Source organism: Parasteatoda tepidariorum, chromosome 2, assembly GCF_043381705.1.
Source record: "Parasteatoda tepidariorum isolate YZ-2023 chromosome 2, CAS_Ptep_4.0, whole genome shotgun sequence".
Classification (NCBI taxonomy): Eukaryota; Metazoa; Arthropoda; class Arachnida; order Araneae; family Theridiidae; genus Parasteatoda; species Parasteatoda tepidariorum.
The window spans coordinates 10,778,187-10,798,974 of record NC_092205.1 but is presented as its reverse complement, the minus strand read 5'-3'; the positions used below and the strand labels follow the sequence as shown (position 1 = coordinate 10,798,974).

Sequence of the window (20,788 nt, the reverse complement as noted above, 5' to 3'; positions counted from 1 at the left end):
CAGACAGAGTACCTATCGTAGACAAACAGTATACACTCAACATACCAATAATTTGTTGACTCTTAGTTAAAATTAGGGAGTCTTACTTAAACACCACGATATATATGATATGTGTATTGCTTTATTCACCAAAAATGATTTTAAAATAGCAACATCACAAGTACTCATTTATTGGAATTCTATACTGCTGATCAATAATGCTTCACTATTTTTACTGCACAAGGTGAAGCTGCAGTGTTTTATAGGGTAAGAAGATTCCACCGTTTTGTGTTGCTTGCACACAACACCATAATTGTCCAAGAAATATAAACATTTCGTAAATACTCATCTATATCTAAAAAATCTTAGTATCAAATCCGAACAAATAATTTTATTCATATTCATAAAAATAAAATAACAATTAGAAATTTTAGTAGAGAACTATAATTTCTGGTTGTTCCTCCGCCATGAAAATGACCAGTAGTATTTTATATAGCAAAAATCAGCGGGATCTATTTGTTAAATTAAAAAATAAAGTCTTATGATTTTAAAATAAAGTTTAAACTAATTAGAATTTTAGTATGATGTTCGATATTTAATGCATTAAATATCACTATACACTATCTGAAGAAATGTTTAAGAGAGGTTTATATTTTATACAGAAAAGAAGGATCACTTACAAAAATTAACCAACTCACTAACAAGAATTCTTTTATTTTTTTTTCCATTTTAGAACTGTACACATGAGAAATGTTAATTGATGAAATAATGTTGTCAAAGCAATTTTATACATAAAGAAATAGCATGATGAGTGAGTGGAAAAAAATTGGCAAGAAATTTTAACAAAAAAGACAATTACATGTATTTACAATCTAACAATATGTCTGATAACAAAACTGCACTCATATGAAATTTAGGAAAAACATTACATTTTATACACTTTCATTCAATGAATTTTTACACAAGGAAACATCCAATAGCATTTAATGATATTTTTTTGCAATAATACACGTGACTTATTTTTCCAAGACCTGTTTCATAAATTTAACAAATAGTAGTGAATACTGGAGTAATTCAAGAGCTATCTGAAGTAAAATATTAAATTACTTGCAATGAGACCACAATAATTATTGGATATCAAATGAAATTATATGTTATGCATTCGGCATACAGATGAAGACAAAAGTTTGAGGATTATAAATAGAATAGAGATGATTTCAATCACAGCCATTTAATTTCACGTTCTACACACAGCTGTCACTCTCACAATATACATCAAATCTCACAAGCTATTGCCAATTTTGTACTATCCTAGACAGCAAACATCTTTATTTTGGTGGATTTCTCAACCTCATGGTATAGGGTGATGCTTTTTGCGCAGCCTGTTGTTGTTGCTGCTGCTGTCGTGCAGCCTGAATGGCAGCTTGGACAACCTGAGCAGGAGTCTGGGTAGTTACAGGAGGAGGATTGGCCAGTGTGGCAGGTATTGATAGGATTGGAGTTGAACTAGAGGTGACCACATTGTGCATGACAACATGCGTTGAAGATTGCAGAGTTGAATCCGCAGGTACTTGCTGCATGAGAGTACCCGTCGAGGTGAGGATGCTGGATGCCTGGCCAGCGTTTTGAACAGCAACTGGTTGAGCAATATTTATAGAAGCCCCTTGAGAAAGTTGCTGCATTCTGGCTTGGGATGTCTGCAATGCAGCTGAGACAACTTGAGATTGAGGAGTGACTAATGACGAATGGGGTGTTTGTTGAACTTGTATCTGTACTTGTTGCCCAGGAGTTTGAGCGGCAGTACGAACTGCCAGAGTAACAGCTTGAGGTGTGATGCCAGAAGAAGACGCAGCAACCTGTTGAAGAATGGCAGCTGTTTGCTGTTGTCCTACAACAACGGCGGGGGCACCTTTCAAAACACCGCTCGTTGTCAGAGTTGTAGATGGCAATGTCGTAGTTTGAGCTTTTACTGATCCAACAACTCCTGGCTCTCCACGAAGGGTTGCAGAAGTATGTTGCTGTTGTATCCCTGGTAAACTGGGGGTTGCAGTAACGACCTGAGTTAATGGATGAAAGATATTATTACAACGAAATAAACACACAGCAAAATTTTGTGACAGGCATACTTCTACAAAAAAACAAAATATTATTAAGAAAAGTAGCTTCCTTTACAGGTTATGTCATCCTCTCTCCAACCTCTCAACCAAGTCTCTTAAAAAAATATTGTTGGGAATGAGAGAAAATACCTATCATCTCATATTAATAAGAAATATCAAAGCTATACGCATTTTAATGTTCAAATTGGCATGGAAAGAAAACATAACTTTTGGTTTTTTGAAAAGGGGATGGAAAGACTTGATTATTCTTATTAGCAGTTTTCAATTATATAAAATTACTTACATTACGTTCGTGAAGTTTTTTCCAAGAAATTTTGAAACAAATTATTATAAGTAATGTATAGATTATGTTGAAATAAATATCCAGTTTTTGTCTTTAACATAAGCCAGGCGTTGCTCCATTTTTTAAAAAAAAAATTTCACGAAACTGTAATGTGTTTTGAGTTTATACATACTGTAGATTAAGAACTAAGACCAATATAATTTAAAAAGTTGTATTAAAACCTTGTATGCTGCATTAAATACTTGTAATTTATTTTTCGGTTCACAATTCCATTTCACATGTGGAAAGATTTTCCTTAGAATAGATGATTATTGTTGTTATATGGACATGGGAAGTAATAAATGTGAAAAAAGAAGAAGAAAAAGAGACTTACTACAGGCAAGTTTTGTGGTATTGCTTGCTTCATCGCCTGTTGAATTTGTTGAACAGTCATAGTAGCTGGAATACCTTTAACTTGTTGGGTAGTTCCAACTTGTGGGTTATGCTGAACAATTTGAACAGCGTTCATAGCAGCTGAGAGTGATGATGCAGATACAGCAGTTCCTTTAGCAGGAACCTACAAAAAAAAAAAATGGAAAACAAAACCTTTTTAAAACAATTTTTCTTTTAATCACATCATTGAGTAAGTACTTTATTGACTCACAATAATAACCTGAGAAATTTTTTTCTTCTTTAAATGCATTACAGAAAAATATAAGTCTATAGCTGCTAGGTGAACTAAAGGCTTATGAGGACTCTATCGTACAGATATCTTAAATAATATTTCCTCATACTATTAACAATATAAGAATGATTTTAATAGGCAGTGGGAATAAGAGAGAAAGAATTAGGTATTTAATTACCAACAAACTTCCTATTTTTCTAATATTCACATGAATCTATTATTATATCTACTACTATTGCTTTTCTTAATAAATTTAACTATTCCTGTACAGATTTCAGCTAAAATGTATAAGTGTAGAAATAATAATTAATTATGTGCATTCATTATTTGTATTAAATATAAATAAAAAAGCTCAGATTACATATAAGATTAAAGAAAAAATATAAATTGAACTGAAATGTAGAATTATCAGATTTTTAAAAACAAGCAAAATGTATGAATTTTATCTTCTGTGCCAAGTCCATTTGTTTCTATTATGATTAACATTTTAAAACTTTATTTGCTTCAGCTCTTTATCCCTTAAGATGTCGCATAATTAGTGTCATCACTTGGCTCAATATGGCACACAACAAAACATCTTTTACGTGAAACATTAAATATTTCATTATCATACTATCTGCTCTCTGGCTATAAAAATGTGTGTAAGGGTATAAATGAAACATACCTTTGTAGCTAGTTGAGTCAAATTAGTTGTCAATTTATTTCCTTTCCTAGCTTGTAAAAGTTGTTGCATTTGAAAGTGTCTAATTTGCTGGGTAGTTAATGTAGTCCCTCCTTTAGTTTGAATTGTTCCAGCCTTACCCTAATAAAGAAATAAATATATATATATTATGTATATGAATGCCAAGCATATGACACAGGGATGCATAGCCAAATCTTTCAACAAAAAATAAGCACCTTTTGAGTACTTTTCAAGCACTACAAAAATATTTTTAAGCACTATATACATGAACAAAATGCAAAATAATTTTCAAGGATTTTACATGATCATGATAAAACAACTAGTTTCTGACAAAGACCTCTTTTTTGATTATATTAGCCATTATAAGAGATTTTTTAGTTCGATATCAGAAGGTGGAAAATGAAGTCGGAAATTGATAATATCTTGCAAAATTCAGCTGAGTTGCACAGGAGAGTGCAATAATCTCATCGAACTCAGCTCAGTAGACGCACATGCTGACTCGCAATTATTTAATCAAACATGTAAAATGATTGGTGCTTTCATACGCTATGGACTGACGGTACGCCGAAATGGATTGTGGTGGAATGAATTGTGAAAACGTTGAATAGAACAATGTGTAAAGCACCCTTTTGCATAATAGGAGGCGAGAATCGGCATGGTAAAGAAAAAAAATCTCATTTTCCAAAAGGGAAAAATTAAGCACTTTTTAAGAACACCCAATGACAAAAGCACCTTTAAGGGCTTTTAAATAACTAAAATAAAAAATAAGCGCCTTTAAGCACTTTTTAAAACGCTATGCACCATGTTATAGCAAGATTATTGTCTTACTGAGTCAATAATTTTCAAAATCATGGAATCAAAAATAAATACATAAAGTAATAATTTTTATATAAATGGTAAATAAATTTTACAATTAAGAATTCTTTTTAAAAAATCCATAATGTGGGCAGACCGATAAGATTGTAAAATAGGAAAAAAAGAGGAAATGTGCATAGTGTATAAATTAAAATTAGGTAAAGGAACAATCAAGAAAATCAAATAGGATTATTTTGTGGGTAGCAAATGTATTAAGAGGTAATGCTTGTTAATATGAATTATGGAGAAAATGCTTGGTGTGTATCCATCAACTATGAAAATATTTTCAAAATTTAAAATCTCTACTAAAGATAAATTTATTGATCAACTTTTTTTTAAAAAGTACTATTTCAACTTCATGCAAATAATTCTTGCTTGTGTATTGACACTATGAATTACTTCTAGGACTGCACAATTCAATCAATTTAAACTCATTTACTCAAAACTATATCTGGTAATTACAAGAAGTTACTTCATAGGGACATCTTTACAAAACTTGGAAAAATATAGATATTGTTCTACTTTACGTGAACAAAGTTGTAACTTTTTTTTGGAAGTTCAATATTAGGAAATTTATTCCTGTTGTGGCAACATCAGTAAGTTCCAGAATACGCAACAAAAAATAGGCACCTTTTAAGCACTTTTCAAACACTCAAAAAATATTTTTAAGCACTTTAAAAATATATCATAATTAGGCAGGATTGGAAAAATTGACATTGACGGTTTTATCTTGTTTGACAATTGTCAAAAATCATGAAATTTTGAATCATGTAAAGCGAATGGCGTTTTCATACGCTACGGACGGACAATATGCCGAAATAGATTGGGGTTGAATTAATAGTGAAAACGTTGAATAGAACAATGTGAACTGCGTATTTTTGCATAATTCGAAGTGAAAATCAACGTAGTAAAGGAAAAATCTAATTTTGAAAAAGGGAAAATTACGCACTTTTTAAAAACACCCAATGAAAAAAGCACCCTTAAGGGATTTTAAAAAACGAAAATAAGCACCCTTAAGCACTTTTTAAAAATGCTACACACCCTGTTTAACTCAATGTAAAGCTAAAAATAGGTCGTGCGAAATCTAAGAATCGATTTATAATAGGTTATCAAACTTTCTTGGTTATGTTGTTTCGATACAAAATTTAGAGAAAAATCATCAATTCAACCTCAATCAGATGTAGAGATAGAAAGAATTACCTGAGGTACGCTAACATTAATGTTAACTCCACCCATTGTCACAGCTGAAACAGGTATGGCTAAAGAAGAGGCTCCACTCAGAGGAGCAGAAACTGTTTTCACCAAAGTAGCAGTTCCACCAGTAATAGAAACTTGCTGTGGCTGGACTTGCTGTAGTTGAGCTTGTGCTAATATCTGAGCCGTAGTCAACTGAAACACAATTATCTTGTTAGTGAATGTAACAATTCTGAAAATATTTCATGGAAGTTTAAGGAATTCAAAGTTTTTAAAAGCAAAAATATAATTTCTCTAAATCTTATAAATGGATACGGAATTGGCAAAACAATTTAATTGGTCATCTGACCTAAATGGGAATGTTAATTTACTGCCTCGCAAAATTTTTTTTTAGAAGGAAACATAACCATTTTTTGTCAGCTAAACCTCGAGTAATGATATATTAAGCTATTGAAATAAGTCATATCCTTACCAGATCTATTATGATTTTCATGAATGGTAGACACCATGGTTAAACATTGAAAAAAGGTAACATTTTGAACAGAGTTCAAAATATAAATCAAAACCTTCTGAAAATTTATAATTAAATCTTCACTTAAACATTTTAGTTAAATTTATACTAAATTTTAATGCATAAGTAAATGTGTATATGGAAACAAAACAAAAAAAATAAATAATAAAAGAACACACACACACATATCAAATTCATAAAATTAGGTTTTAATCCCAATTTTGCTTTCAAGCTTTAATGGGAAGGGGTTTAGGTAAAACACTGAAAAATTATTATTTATTTATTTAGAAGAGTAAAAAAAAAATTTTCAAATGTTACTTTTGTTCTACAGTTCTTTTTTAGCATAACATTATAGTTTTTCTGAAATTTCTCAGCTAATTTTAAATCTCCCTAGCTTTCTCTCAGGCACACAAGCCCTGATTTTAAAATTTAGAGATTATTATTTTTGAGATAATCCAATACAGTAGTCTTCAAGAATTAAATTCAACAGAAATTTTATTTCTGTTTCTATATTTCTTATTATCACCTGATATATAAAATTTAAAATTGTTTAAGAATAAACTAAAATGATGATGAACCAAGTCTTATAACTATTTTAGTACCAATTTTATTATTGTTAGGGGTCACAGACAAAATGTGACCCCCATTAATAAATAAACGCTGCTGATTGGAATGAAAATTGTTCTACATAAATTATGAGATTCCATAATGAAAGGGACAAGCTACCTAATTCACATAAAATATTTTAACAAGCATTTGGGAAGTTTCAATCTTAGCTAACCTGAGCCTGCTTTTGCTGCTGCAATTGCTGCCGCTTCACAAGTTGAGCCATCTCGGCTTCAGTCACAGCCCGCCCCACAGATTGTTTCATGGTGACTTGCTGGGTGATACGTTGCTGAGCTGCTGCTGCAACTGTCAGAGTACCAGCAGTGCCGATAGCTACTTTGGTAGCAGGCTGGGATGCCTGTTGTTGTTGGACTGTTTGCAACCTCTTTAACTGTTGTTGCTGTTGCTTTATAGTTTGCTGTTCCTAAAAGTTACAATTTCAATTAATAAAAATTTTATTACATTATTTAACACTATTAAATAGCTGGTTGCAATGTTACAAAATAAAATGAAGCACAAAATAGCAAATGAATTCATTTTTCAATTATAATTTAAAAAACAATTTAGTGTGTCTACATATTACACCAAGAGAACACTACAAAAATCAGTTTTGTATAATAAAAAATCAGTTTTGTAAAAATAAAATTATTGTGATTACTTTAATAATTATAATTTATTAAGCTGAAAACACTAATTGTTTAGATCTGATTGTATCGTACTTTTTTTGAACTACTTAAAAGATGTAGTTCTATACCAAACAGATAAAAAGTACATGATATTTTATTCTACTTAAAATATTTAATTAAAACTGACATTAGTAAGAAGAATTAACTGATGATATGCAAATTTGCTAACAGATATGGCTAAAACAAAATCATAACAATGCATTTAAACTCAATACTGAAATTAAAAGATGCAAATAATTTGTTGCTTTATGAAAACATATTAAGACTGGATGGTTAACAGTAATTCAAATTTTAAAAATTATACATTTGCTAAAATTTACTTTTAAACTTTGTTTTAAGTTTTGTGTTGATAAATTTTTATCTTATTTTACATATATGGATCAATTCATTAATAAATTTTTTTAATTTAATTATTTACTTTGATTAAATCTTAATAAACACAGCAGAACCTTGATTATCCAAAGAAAAATGGCGTATATTCTTCATGAAAAATAAACAAGTTTTCTCTGATCAGAAAGAAAAAGCTATGAAAGTTAAAAAGAAAAAAAACTAAGTTCAATGGATAAAACATTTAAATTTAATCTCAGATTCATAAAATCCCTTTTAACAAAAACAATTTATGAATCAGAAGTTTTTTAAAATAAGTACTTAATGAATGTAGAAGCGATGATTTAATCTGACAATATATAACTGTAAATGGAGAAACGAAAAAGAATTCATTTTTTTAATGGAATTACTCAAATTGAAGGGGCTCACACAAATAGAGTATTATAAAACTTACGAACAAATTACTAAAGTAAAAATAATTGATATTTAATCATTCTTATAAAGATAACAATTCTTGTTAAAGTCTGGTACTCATAAATAACTTCACCCAAGTTCTTTCATGCTTCTTAATCAATTATTAAATACTATAATATTTACAGCTCAATGAAATTAAACACATGATTTGGGCAAATTAGAAATTATTTATTTCTACTCGCAGATGCAAAAAGTTAAAAAGACATTCCTGTAGGAAAAAATAACCATTTTCTTTTAAAAAACAAAATGAGATAAATCAGGTTATTAAAATGAATGTAAACCATACCCTTTGTCTGATTAAGGCACTTTGTCTTAATGCTTGCAACTGACTTAGTTGTGAGATATTTCTTTGGGTTGCAGCAGCTTGAGTGTTCAGCTGACTCACTAAATGGGACACACAAAATATAATTATTAAAACCTTAAGAGTTAAAATAAATGAATCACTTAGAAATTATTTACACACTTCACTACAGGACTAATAGTTCAGCTATTTGCCAAAGAATGTTTCTTCTAATAGCCCCGAGAGTTTTTGACAAAACAAAAGAAGTTTTAATTATGCTTTTAAGCTTATCAAAATGATGCATAGAAGCTTGGTGGCTGAGTGACAGAGAATCGCTCGTGCTTCCGTGTTACTGGTCAAAAGTTCTATCCTTTGGACTGAGCAAGGTTGACTCCGCCTTCAAGTGCGTCGTTAAAATGAGTACCAAGCATGCCCGAGAACTAAACACAAGGGATTTCGCATTCAACTGTCCTCCCAACCGGAACATCTGCCCCTGCACCCCAGAGACCAAGGTAAAAAAAACTAGGATGAGTCCTCCATGAGCTGTTGCATCACTGGGTTCAGTTTTAGTTCAGAAATAATCTCTAATTGCGTCATTTGTCTATATACTGTCGCTGATATTTTAAAACGCATCTCCAAAAATATTGTGAATACCAAGTTTTATCACAAACATTGTGTAAAAATGAATATTTTGATTAGCAATAAATTGATATTATCGTGAATGTACTAGTTTCACTGTTAGTATATTTTTTAATAATATTTAAAGTTATTTAAAAATATTGTAAAAAAAAGTTTAAATTTCAGTTTGCTAAGTATGATACAGGGTTCCCACTTAATTTTAGAAGAAAAATTTTTTTCACCAACTTTTCCAGGTATATCAGGTAAATTGTAATGAAAACACATACCATATTTTATTAATATCATGCTATTTTTCATCAGAAAACTATGATTTTTTTTTTATTTGCAATATCAAGTATTAGATTTTGTGAACAAAAACAAATGATAAAATGAGAATGGAAACATGGAAAAGTTTCACTAAAAAGTAGAATTTTATAAAATAATTGTAATAGATGTTAGAATTATTTAAACTGTATCTCAATAACTGATTACTGTTATTGACAATTCATACCTGGTAATTTTCCAGGTATTTTTTTTTTTTTTTTTTTTTTNTTTTTTTTTTTTTTTTTTTTTTTTTTTTTTTTTTTTTTTTTTTTTTTGTAAAAAATTGCAACTTTTCCTGCTTTTTAGAGTTAAAATAAAATTATTCTGACAATTCCAGATCTTCCCTGACCCCTGAAAGTGATGCCCAGTGTAATTTTAATGTAAATTATTAAAGTTAGAAATTATTGTAATTCTATGATATTTTATAACAACACATTTCTTAAAATGGGATATTGTCCAGAACCTAACAAAACTGTTTAGCATGGAGGAACAGATTTCATAAGCACTGTATTTTATAGTAAAGAAAACTAATCTATCTGTCAAAAATTATTTCGAACATCATATCTCTTTTTCTAAAATTACAGAATTTTTACAAAAAACTTAACAAATATAAAGATCAATCATTTACATAATGAATTTTTTTCTAATGAAAATAAATTGAACAGAAATTTTTACCTGAGGCTATTGTTGTAGCAGGCGACAAGGTGGTGCCAGTCAAACGTTGAGAAGCCAACTGTACAGCAGTCAGATTTGCTACAGAAACTACTGCTGGTGCTGTAGAAGTTACACCAGCTGCAGTAGTCAAACCACGAACCTGAGCTGCAGCTACCATTTCTTGAACTGTCATTGTAGTGGTTGCTCCTGTAGCTGTCACAACAGCACGCTGATTGCGAAGATTAGCATTTGAAAGGGCAGCAGCAATTGCAGCATTCTATTAAAAAAAATGAAGTCATATATTTAAAGTTTCAATGAATTGACTAAACAAAATACAATTTATAACACATCTATATAGGATGTTGTTTTCTACACTAGGGAATGTTCCAAGCTTTTGGCTGCCTATACTTCCGGGTTACTGGCTTTGAAGCCATTTAGCTCACAACCTGATCATCGTGGTTTGAGACTCTCGTGAGTAGAATTTCTTATATTTGTTACCTAGTTTATTATTTACATTTAAAAGAAGAATCATTGTAAGAATCGTTATTTGAAGACGTAAGAATTGTCATTTGAAAAAAGAATTGTTATAAAACACTTCTTACCTTGTTAACAATATACCAACTTCACAATTTAAACCTAAATGATAATTTGTAAAATGAACTTAATCTTGCTAGTCGAACAATATGATGGTGCACGACTTGCACCAAGAAAAAACAGTAATAAAGAAGTTAAAAGAGGCCAAATAGGGACTACCAAAAAGAGCAAGTTCTTTCTAAATCTAGCAATCCTGTCACCTTTTTAACAATACATCTCTAAATAACTAAAACAAATGTCCACTTCTAACACACCAGAATTAATTATTATCATTAATATCTTATGAAATACAGCAGATTTGAGCACAAAAATTACATAATTCATTTCTTTCATTAAAAACAAAATTATCTGTTTGAAAATATCGCCTCGCAAAATAAGCAGCTGTACACTTTCTTAACGGAAGTAGAACAGGTCAAGATCTTGAGATTGTTGTTGTTTACATTAATATTCAAAACACCATCCATATTTATTGTTAAAAGTAGGAATGCTATGTGCAATATAAAAAACTAAGAACCTTTATTTATTTATTTTTACCTGTGCTGCACCTTGTGAAGTTAATGAAGTAACCCCTGCTTGACCCAAAGCTTTGGTGAGTGTAGCTAATGTACCTGCAGTCGTCGATCCAGCAGCTGCGTTCACCATTATTCCACTAGTTAAGGACTTTGGAAGAGAAACAGATGTTACAGTGCCTTGTTGGATGTTTGCTTTGTTTAACTGTACTTGCTGAAATAAACATTATTTAAAATAAGTAATTCTAGCAATATCTCAAGTGTTCTTATACAAAGGATAGAGTTTAGTATACATAATTATACAAAGCTGTTACAAAGCTTATTTACTATAACTTACTCTAAAGTAATTCTAAAAGTAATTTATTATAAAACAGAATTTTCTAGCTTCATAAAAAAATTATTTGAGATGATTATGAACTGTATTGAGTAGTTCTGTGAAATTTTATTATGTTTTTCAAATACCTAGTTCCCAAATAAATGCAAAATATCCTGATAAAAATTTTAAATTTCACACATCAAAACTTTTAGCTCGAGTGATCCACACCAAACGCATTATTAATTAATTAGTGTAAACTTAAACTTATGAAAATCAGACACAAAAATAAACTTTCAAAAAATGAAGTAACTTTAATTTTTTTTCTCCCTCCATTTAATGTTACTGATATAAATTTTAAGTATGATTTAATATATACTGATTTATTCAAAGAAAATGTTTTAGTTCATTTTTGGAAACTTTCAATTTTCTTTCTAAGTTTGGGGTCTGAAATCTTTGACTGAAATAAAAAAAGAAAAGAAAAATGTTTAATTAACCTGAAGTTGCTGTGCTTGAGCTAGACTAGCTATAACAGCCTGAGCCTGATGAGGAATGATATTTGTTGTTCCTGCAACAGTAACTGTAGCTTGCTGAGTCACTTGTCGCTGAGCAGCAATTTGTTGCTCCATAGCTTGAACCGTAGCCTGCACTTGAGTTGGAGCTGAAACTGCTTGAGTAGCTACAACCTGCTGCGTTAGAAAATAGCTAAATTAGTATCAAAAAAGAAAACATTATAAATTTTATTCTTTCTATTTATTTATTGATTATTGTTATTACAAACCCTTTCAAAGATCAAACTAAAATGTTTAAGAGTAGTTTGTCAGCCAATAAAATATTAAAATAAAAATTTTCTCAAGAGAAAAATGAAAAACAATTTCCTTCTTTGTTTCTTATACTGAAATAAATATTTGGAGTGAAATATTTGGTACAAAATTGTATTTATGGGTTATAATGATAAACTGTAGAAGACACATATAAACTGTATTATCTTTTACTAGTAATTTGGAAATTATATATTATTAAAGTGTTAAAGTATGTAACACATTTTTAAAATGGTGCTTTCTGATATTTACGGTTATCTTTAAAGTTCTCATAATGAAAAAAAAATTCATTCTTAGTCCAAACATAATTCATTCTCACTCGATTAATCGCTGTGATTCACGTTTTGTTTCCAAAATGAAAGCTAAATTAGCGCTATTAATTTTATCCAGAGTCAAGTTATAGAACAAATAATAAAATCAAAATAAATATTAATTTTAAAACAAATACAGAATGCAGTCATCTTAAACAAATGTATAAAAATATAATAATCACAATGTAGCGGTAATTAGAGAAAAATAATGAAGTTATAAATTAGAAAGTTCAGTGCTTAACATTTAAATTTAAAAAAATAAAATAAATCCTACAAATCTTACTTTAGATTGTTTTCTGACTTAAAAATACCAATAACAATATATTTGTAGTTTAATGAATAATAGTAATACTTGCAATTTAATTTAACCTAAAATATCCACTTTTATTTTCGAATTTAATTCACACAGTTTTATCACAATATTAGAAATAAAAAAAAAGGGAGATATGAATAATACTAGTAATTAAATTTACAATTTTCAGGGACCACAATTTACTTCAATTGACCCGCAGGTTATGCATCATGTAAAGGTTTAATTTAAGAAAATCAATTAGTGATTCAGTTTATGCGCAAAAATGAAAACTTAACAAATATTGTAGAGGGGGTGCGAAAAATAATGCATGATACTTAATTCTCCAACATGGGAAGAAAAAAAAGCTGGTCAGCAGATTTTAAGTAGAGAAGATTACTAGGACATAACTTCAAATATGCTTAAAAAAGTTTTATTTCCTTCATTAACAGTTGAAGGGAATAGTATATTAGAATAATTATGAGTATCAAATATCAGTATTGTTTATCCATGATGCAGGTGTTTGATCAGTCTTACATAAGAGCCTTGATAGTTCTTTAAATTCTTCGTTTTGTCTATCAACAAATAAAATAATATAAAGAATGTGAATAATGCTATGTAGTATAGAATAAATAGGGAATTGTTTTTAGTAAAAATGGAATGTGGAAGCTCCGGGTCCAAGTATCTGTAATTTCCAAAATCTAGCAGACTCACAGAAGATGCATTTATTAAAATTAAAACTAAAAAAAGGTTAGGACTTACTGTGGGAGCCATATTTTTCTGCTTATCTCGTGCAATACGTTCAGCTCTATTGCAAGCAATCTTCTTAGGACTTAAAGGAACATCAAAATTAATGGCTGGGTTTTCCGGTGGTTTTGGGTTTTTAGGTGCAAGAGAAAACGATGGTCTTTCAACAGTCTTACGCTTAACAATTGTTTCTGCAAGGAGCTTGAATCGGTCATTGATTATCTTTGAAAATGTGCCATTGTTGTCTTGAATATAAAGTTGACTAGTTTTCATAGGTCTGTTGTTCTTTGTCTGAAAAACATCAACAGATTTCTACTAAAGGTTAAGAATATTAGTAGAACTAATAAAATACATTAGCATATAAAAGCAAAAAATATTTTTATTTCTTCCTACTGTACTAAGAAATTTTTTAGCACCTTCAATTATCTATATTTTCTCTATTTTAACTCTACCAGCATTGAGCTATACTGATGCAGGACTGCCATCAGCAAAATACCATAAACTAAATCCAAACACTTTTTAAAAAAAAAATTAATTCTTAGGCATACATAATTTTTTTTTAACTTGAATGAATTAACAAGCTTTTATACATATATTGTGCAGAGGTGGCAGTTTCAACTAATTTCGTAGTTCTGCCCATGAAGAAAACTAAATTGCAGAAAAATATTTATTAAAAATGTTCAAATTTTCAAATAAGGACAAATAAAAACCATTAAAAATATAAGCATTCAACATATCCTAAGGTTTTTATTTAGTGATTCCTGAAATAAATCAGCTTTGCCAACTGAACTAACAAAAGAACTTAGATTATAAAAAGATTATATTTAAAAACTACCCCCTCTTCAAAAGGACAATGTACAGCGATATCATATTAAAGTCCCATTTAATAGGGATCTCCAATTAATGTGGGTATGTGTGGTTCTCGCTATTTTTCCTTACAACAAATAATGTTAAAAACAGTGTTTACATGGTACTTATGGCATAATGCAAAGAAATTTTACTGTACATCTACATATTTCTTAGACAAAAAAGATTATTTTCGTTTCACACTAAGGAAATTTTCAACAGCTGTTTTTATCGTCTCTAATTTGAATAAGGATACCTTATGCAAAATATTTATTTTAACAAGAGTGGTCTTGGAAATTGTAGGAAAAAAAATATATTTTAAGAAAGGAATGATGATAATAAGAAATAAAACTTTTATTTTTATTGAAGAATGTACTGGAAAACAGTATGCATCAATCCTTTAGATATTGTGATGACAAAGAAGCTTGAACATTAGTACAAGGACATTTGAATATATACAAGGCTGCTGATTAATAGCTCAAGAATTCCATAAGGGAATATTTAATTTTAAAAGTAATTGCAAAAAAACAAAAAACAAAACAAGAGTTGAAAAATAATACTGAAATTCCTCTCTTACACAAGAACATTGTCTAAAGTAACACAAAATGCACATTAGTTTAAAGTATAAGCAATGTAATTTTTTAGAGCTAAAAGCCAAGTATTCTTATTAGCTTACTTAAAAACATGTTATTTCTAGCAGCAGAATGATAATAATCAGAAAAACATTTTAGACTGAGCTGTTTTTTAAACAACAAATTAGAAGTCTGATGAAAACTTAAGAAACTGTAATATTCTTCGTCTATCGCAAAGATCTGTAACACTGACCATTTATTTCCACAAAATAATTTCTCAGGCATATCTTTACAATGAATCCTTCATCTTATTATTATGTAATTGAATCAAATTAGCCACTTTTGCAGAAACTGATATGAGCTTCCTCTCAGGTTTCTGTCTGAGACTTTTTTATCATTTAATGAAGTAAAAAAATAAATAAATAATGAAGTTATAATTATTATTTGAAAAACTACGTTATTCATTTAAACATACAATCACAATGCAATATTTACACAGGGAGAGATGGGAAAAGTTGGTTAATTGACACAAGAACTCAATCAGACAATACAGTTTCTAATTTTACATAAGATAATAAATGCGATTACACTTAAGGGATACCATAAACAAATCCTTTTAAAATAAGTATTATTTAATGTAACACTATTAAGCAAAAACAATGCAATATCTATCTGTTTTTTCTTACAGTCATGTACTATTACATTATACAGTAGGGAACCGATTATCCGGAACGATCGGGACCATCGCTATTCCAGATAACTGATTTTTTTCGGTTTTCTGAATCGCTACAAAAAGCCGTTTGTTTATTGCTAAATACAACAAAAAAAATTTTTTTTTTTTGTAAATAATCTTAAAAAGAAGAAAAAACGATGAAGGAATACACTAATGATTATTTCGAAAATGATGGTAAGGTAAACATCTTTCAAAAAAGAAAAGAAAAAAAAAAAAATCCTAAAATCTTATGAGGAAAAAAAAAAATTTATTTTTTAAAAAATGGCGAGAAAATTTATAGAATTTTGTTCCGGTTTTTTGGTTTTCTGATTTCCGGATAACGGGTTCTGTACTGTATTTATTTTCAAATAAATACTATTACGAAAGGAATATAAATTAGACTCGAAATGTTTTAGAAATATTTATTTTAGATTCTGTTATACATAAGCAAATTAACAAAGAATAAATTAAATGATATAAATAAGTCTGGATTTGACTAATTATTACAGAAACCTGAGAGCAGTTTGGTTGAAAATAAAAAAAATATAACTACAAAAAAACCAATATCATTAAGAGAACCGCTTTCATAAAATTGATTAAACAGAAAATTATTCATCCCTATTTGAAATGAATATTGATAAAATATAAAAGGAAAAATTAGTACATCTTCAAGAAAAAAAGATCAATACCTTGTAAATTCCTTTAGTCTTTTTCTGCTTCTTTGGATTGGTATCGTACAATATTTTCCCTTCTTCTCTCGGAATCACTACATTCTCGTATCTTATCTTACATGACTTTGCAGAACGGAAATTCTGACAAACTGCATGCACAGCCTCACCTGCCATGTCCCAGTTAGGTAAGTGTCCAGGTAATAGAATAGTCAAATTTAAAGGAATACTCTGTATGTCCTGAATAACCTAAATTTGAAAGAAAAAAAAGAACCCTTAATATTTCAAAATAAATCATAAAAAGCTTTTTTATGATTTTAATAATAGTATAAGAATTAAAAGACAAAGTTATCTTTATTAAAATAAAAGCCCAATTTGTGAACTAAATAAAAGAAAAATCTAATTAATGTAAGTTAAATTTCTCATAAACCAGGAGTAAAATTCAGTTCATAAACCAGAGGTGCCAACTTTCCAAACTAGTACAGAAACATAGACAGTTTGCAAATACAAAACACAATTTTATAAACATATATAAAGTAAAAACACAAAATCGCACAATTTAAACGGGTATGTGCAAATTAAGTAAGTATAGATATGTAAGATAAGTAAAATTATGCATAAATTTAATTTTGAATAAAAATAAATAAAACTTAGATAAATTAAAAACTATACAAGACTGAAACTTTATATATTTGTTTCTGATTGAATTAGAACTAACTTTTATTTCCTGCATTTGAACAGTGAAAATTGTCTGTTCATAGCTTTTCAGATTTGAGTTAACATTCTTTTGCTTTTCTAAGGGGAGAAGATAAGTTTCAGGATAACTTGTTAGAATGAAAAAAACACAAGACTTCTTAGCTATTTTTATTTGTTTCCATCAAATCCTTTTTGCTTCTTATTTAATTATTTCTTTTAAAAATTGTTTAAGGAATAAGAAAAAATTATCATAAATAAGTTGCAAACAACAAAACTTTATGTCTCTTGGCAGCTGAGGGGGAAAAAATTCATATTTTAAACTTAAACTATTACAAAAATTCTAAAAAACTGTAATTTTTATTACTCAACCTTAATCTTGACTATGAAGTCGTAATAATTATGGATAAATCGCAATTGTTGGCTCCTTTGATAAAAAAAGACATGAAATGACATTTTTTTAAAAATGCCACTTAGCATTTTTAATCCTTAAATCTTTAATTTGATGTATAGACAAATTTTACCTAACTCCAAAACAAGCTTTAATCTTACCTGTAAAATGGCCCAATCTTCTTGGACCAGCCAATCAGGTTTATCAATATGAACTTCTAGAGTAGGTTTGTTTACAACAATTGGAGGTGGTTTTAGACCAGGGAAGGATGCCAAAGGTTTTGGTATGCCACTTGTTCCGACCATTAAACCTTTCACTTTTTGTAACTTGACTTCTCGCCGCAGTTTCAAAATAGCTGCAGAGGGACGATCGAATAAAGATCTTGGTATGTTAACCATGTCATCCTTTCTAACTTTTTGCTTGCGAGTTGTGGTGACAGCTGTAAATATTATAAAACAAGGTAGTTAATTTTCTGATAAAAAAAATTGCAAATGACCACAAAATTTAAAAACTCCTTAATTTTCAATAGATTATTATAAAATTTTTTTTTTTGAAATATCAGTAGGCTAACAAAAATTTTTTTTTACGTCATACTGTAGTTCATATTATACTTTTTAACAATTTTAAAATTTACAAAGAAATTAATCAAAAAATGTCTGAAAATAAAAAAATTTAGAAAATTTGAGGCACAAAAATTAGGTATTTAAGTTACTAGATTTTACTTAAACATTATTTTAATACTACTTAAACAGTAACTTAAATATAAAAAGTAATAAATTTTTAAAGCGATAATTCGTAAATTATTATGGGAAAATATGTAACAAAAAGAATTTCTAAATTAAATATCATGATAAAATGAATAGCAATCATTAAATTTTCTTCAACACATTAAAAGAAACACTGTTTCTTCTTAATTTAAATGTAGAGAACATTTTGAATAGTAAGAAATCCTATCTTAAAGAAAAAAGAAATGCGGTGTAAGTATATATAACCAATAAAAACACTATTTTATAATATAAAGCAGCAACAAAAAATTTTGGACTTTCAATTTCAATTATTCTTTTAGTATTCTTTTTTTTAAAAAAAAGAAAAATGAAATAACGTGCATTATTTATTTTTCAGAACTAACTAAAATCAAGGCTTTTAAAATACTTTTGACAAAATTTTATGATTAGATTATACACACCACTGTAACTGGATTTTTTATCTGTAGTGTGTATTTTGCTTTTAAAATGAAATAAAACTAGCATAACAGCGCAAATTATATTTATTTTTCAATGAATATGCAAGATGATAGAAAATTTGTAAATATAAGAAAAAAAAACTACATTCAACTTGTACATTTTTAACCTCATAACTTAATTTTTAAATTAAAATATTCCGCTTCAGACAATATAGTTTTCAATCGATCAGCAGTGGTGCCACTTTCAATTAAGGCGAAAACAGCTTTGATTGACTTAAGCATAAAATGTTAAGTTTAAGGGACATAATTTTATATGTATGGTGTTTTAAGTAGACTAGGTACTTTAATTAAAAATGTTATATAGCTGTATATAATTGTACAGTGTTCTCATTCTTATTTTTTTCTGTTCTAATATTAGAAAAGCAGCATACAATATTCATATTTTTCAAAAATGCAATGAATCCCTCATTAAAAAAAAAAAGCAATGTTCACAAAACTGTTGGGTCAGAAAAATAAGTATAGAGACTTACACAAATGATTAATGCTTTTAAAAAAAAATATGTACCAGAAATAACAGGATCAATTTTCTGCCTTTTTGCTTCCTTTTTGATAAAAACAGGTGGTAATCTTGCTTCATGCATAATTGATGGTTCATACCAAAAGGCAACACTATAGTCAATGTAAAGATCATTTTCATTTGTTGGTGGTGTAGGTGGAGCCCACAACTAATTAAAAAAGAGGAAAGTACATTAGTAAAATCGGAAAATTTAAAAATTACGTATATTTTATTTAAACTTTTGCAATCATAAAAGAATTTTTTTTATGTGGACTATTATTATGAGAACTAGGGATGTAACGAATATTCAGCAAGTGTTATTTGGAAAATAATTTTTCGCCAAAGTGCTTTTTGGGGACATTTTAATAAATTTAATAAAAAATAATCTAAAATTTCATTTTTTTACTATACATTGTTAGAAATAATTTTTTTAGCATATTTGTTAAGTTCTAGAACTTATTAATTTATATTCTGAAAGATACATGGAAAAGTGAAATTTGAAGAATTGAAACTAGACTACTTTGTAATGAACCACAAGTTTTGTAATGCTGATTTTTTCTTTTTTTAAATTTATAATCAGGCAAATCAATTTCATCATTTTTACAACTCTTTATGCTTCAAAAATTGATAACATTTCTTTGTATCATTTTTGTTTGTTTTTCTGTTTTAACTAAAGCGGAGACATGTTTCTTATTGAGTTCATTCTCACTTTTTTTACGATCTGTACGTAAGACAGATGACTAGTAACATAGAATACTGTTATTCTCAATGTTAAAGTTATATTTCAGAACTAAAAAATACTTTTTTGGGTTTCTCATTTGATTTTTTCATGAATTTTTTTTAAAATCGGATTTTTAATATGATAGACTTTTTAAAGAGCGTTTCTAATGAACATTATTCTTTTATGGTCACTTTTTTCTAATACTACGGCAATGTGAAAAATTCAAACTAAGATTTTTAGGGTTAAATCTTTCATTCACAAATTAAGAAGGATTTTTGTTTTGATTTTTATTTATCTTTTTCCTTTTTAAAAACATTGATTCTTATCAATGCTTTTTTTTATTATGACGCAGCTATTAAAAGGGTTTGTATTAGACTTTGATCTTCACTCTTCTCCTGAAAATATTATAATTGGAAAACTGAAATGTTTAGCTTTAAAAAATCAAGATTGATCTTTATTTTTTCTGTATATATTATTATTTTTTTTATAGGCGTTTTTATGATAGGGCTGCATTTTTAACAGGGTTTCATCTCGTTTAATGTTTTATGAATAATTTTTTTCTGGAAAATATTATTTTTAGCATTAAATTTTGTTTTAAGAATAATAGG

At 28.6% G+C, this 20,788-nt stretch overlaps 1 protein-coding gene across 6 annotated transcripts in view; it reads right to left on the bottom strand.

Moving 5' to 3' along the window:
• Positions 1-677: 677 nt before the first annotated feature.
• Positions 678-20,788, bottom strand: part of LOC107448208 (domino helicase) — an 81,071-nt gene continuing 60,960 nt past the window's right edge. For 3 of the 6 annotated variants that reach the window (XM_043047444.2, XM_071177155.1, XM_071177153.1), the window contains 13 exons: positions 19,469-19,628; positions 17,882-18,159; positions 16,658-16,885; positions 13,854-14,150; positions 12,168-12,359; positions 11,383-11,571; positions 10,276-10,531; positions 8,665-8,762; positions 7,067-7,315; positions 5,781-5,969; positions 3,708-3,845; positions 2,753-2,935; positions 678-2,036 (listed from right to left, as the gene is read on the bottom strand). In XM_043047444.2, the coding sequence (XP_042903378.1) occupies positions 1,308-2,036; positions 2,753-2,935; positions 3,708-3,845; positions 5,781-5,969; positions 7,067-7,315; positions 8,665-8,762; positions 10,276-10,531; positions 11,383-11,571; positions 12,168-12,359; positions 13,854-14,150; positions 16,658-16,885; positions 17,882-18,159; positions 19,469-19,628 (3,186 nt within the window). In that variant the 3' untranslated portion in view covers positions 678-1,307. The remainder of the gene's footprint in view (positions 2,037-2,752; positions 2,936-3,707; positions 3,846-5,780; positions 5,970-7,066; positions 7,316-8,664; positions 8,763-10,275; positions 10,532-11,382; positions 11,572-12,167; positions 12,360-13,853; positions 14,151-16,657; positions 16,886-17,881; positions 18,160-19,468; positions 19,629-20,788) is intronic. The other 3 variants (XM_043047445.2, XM_043047446.2, XM_071177154.1) reach the window with 3 other exon arrangements.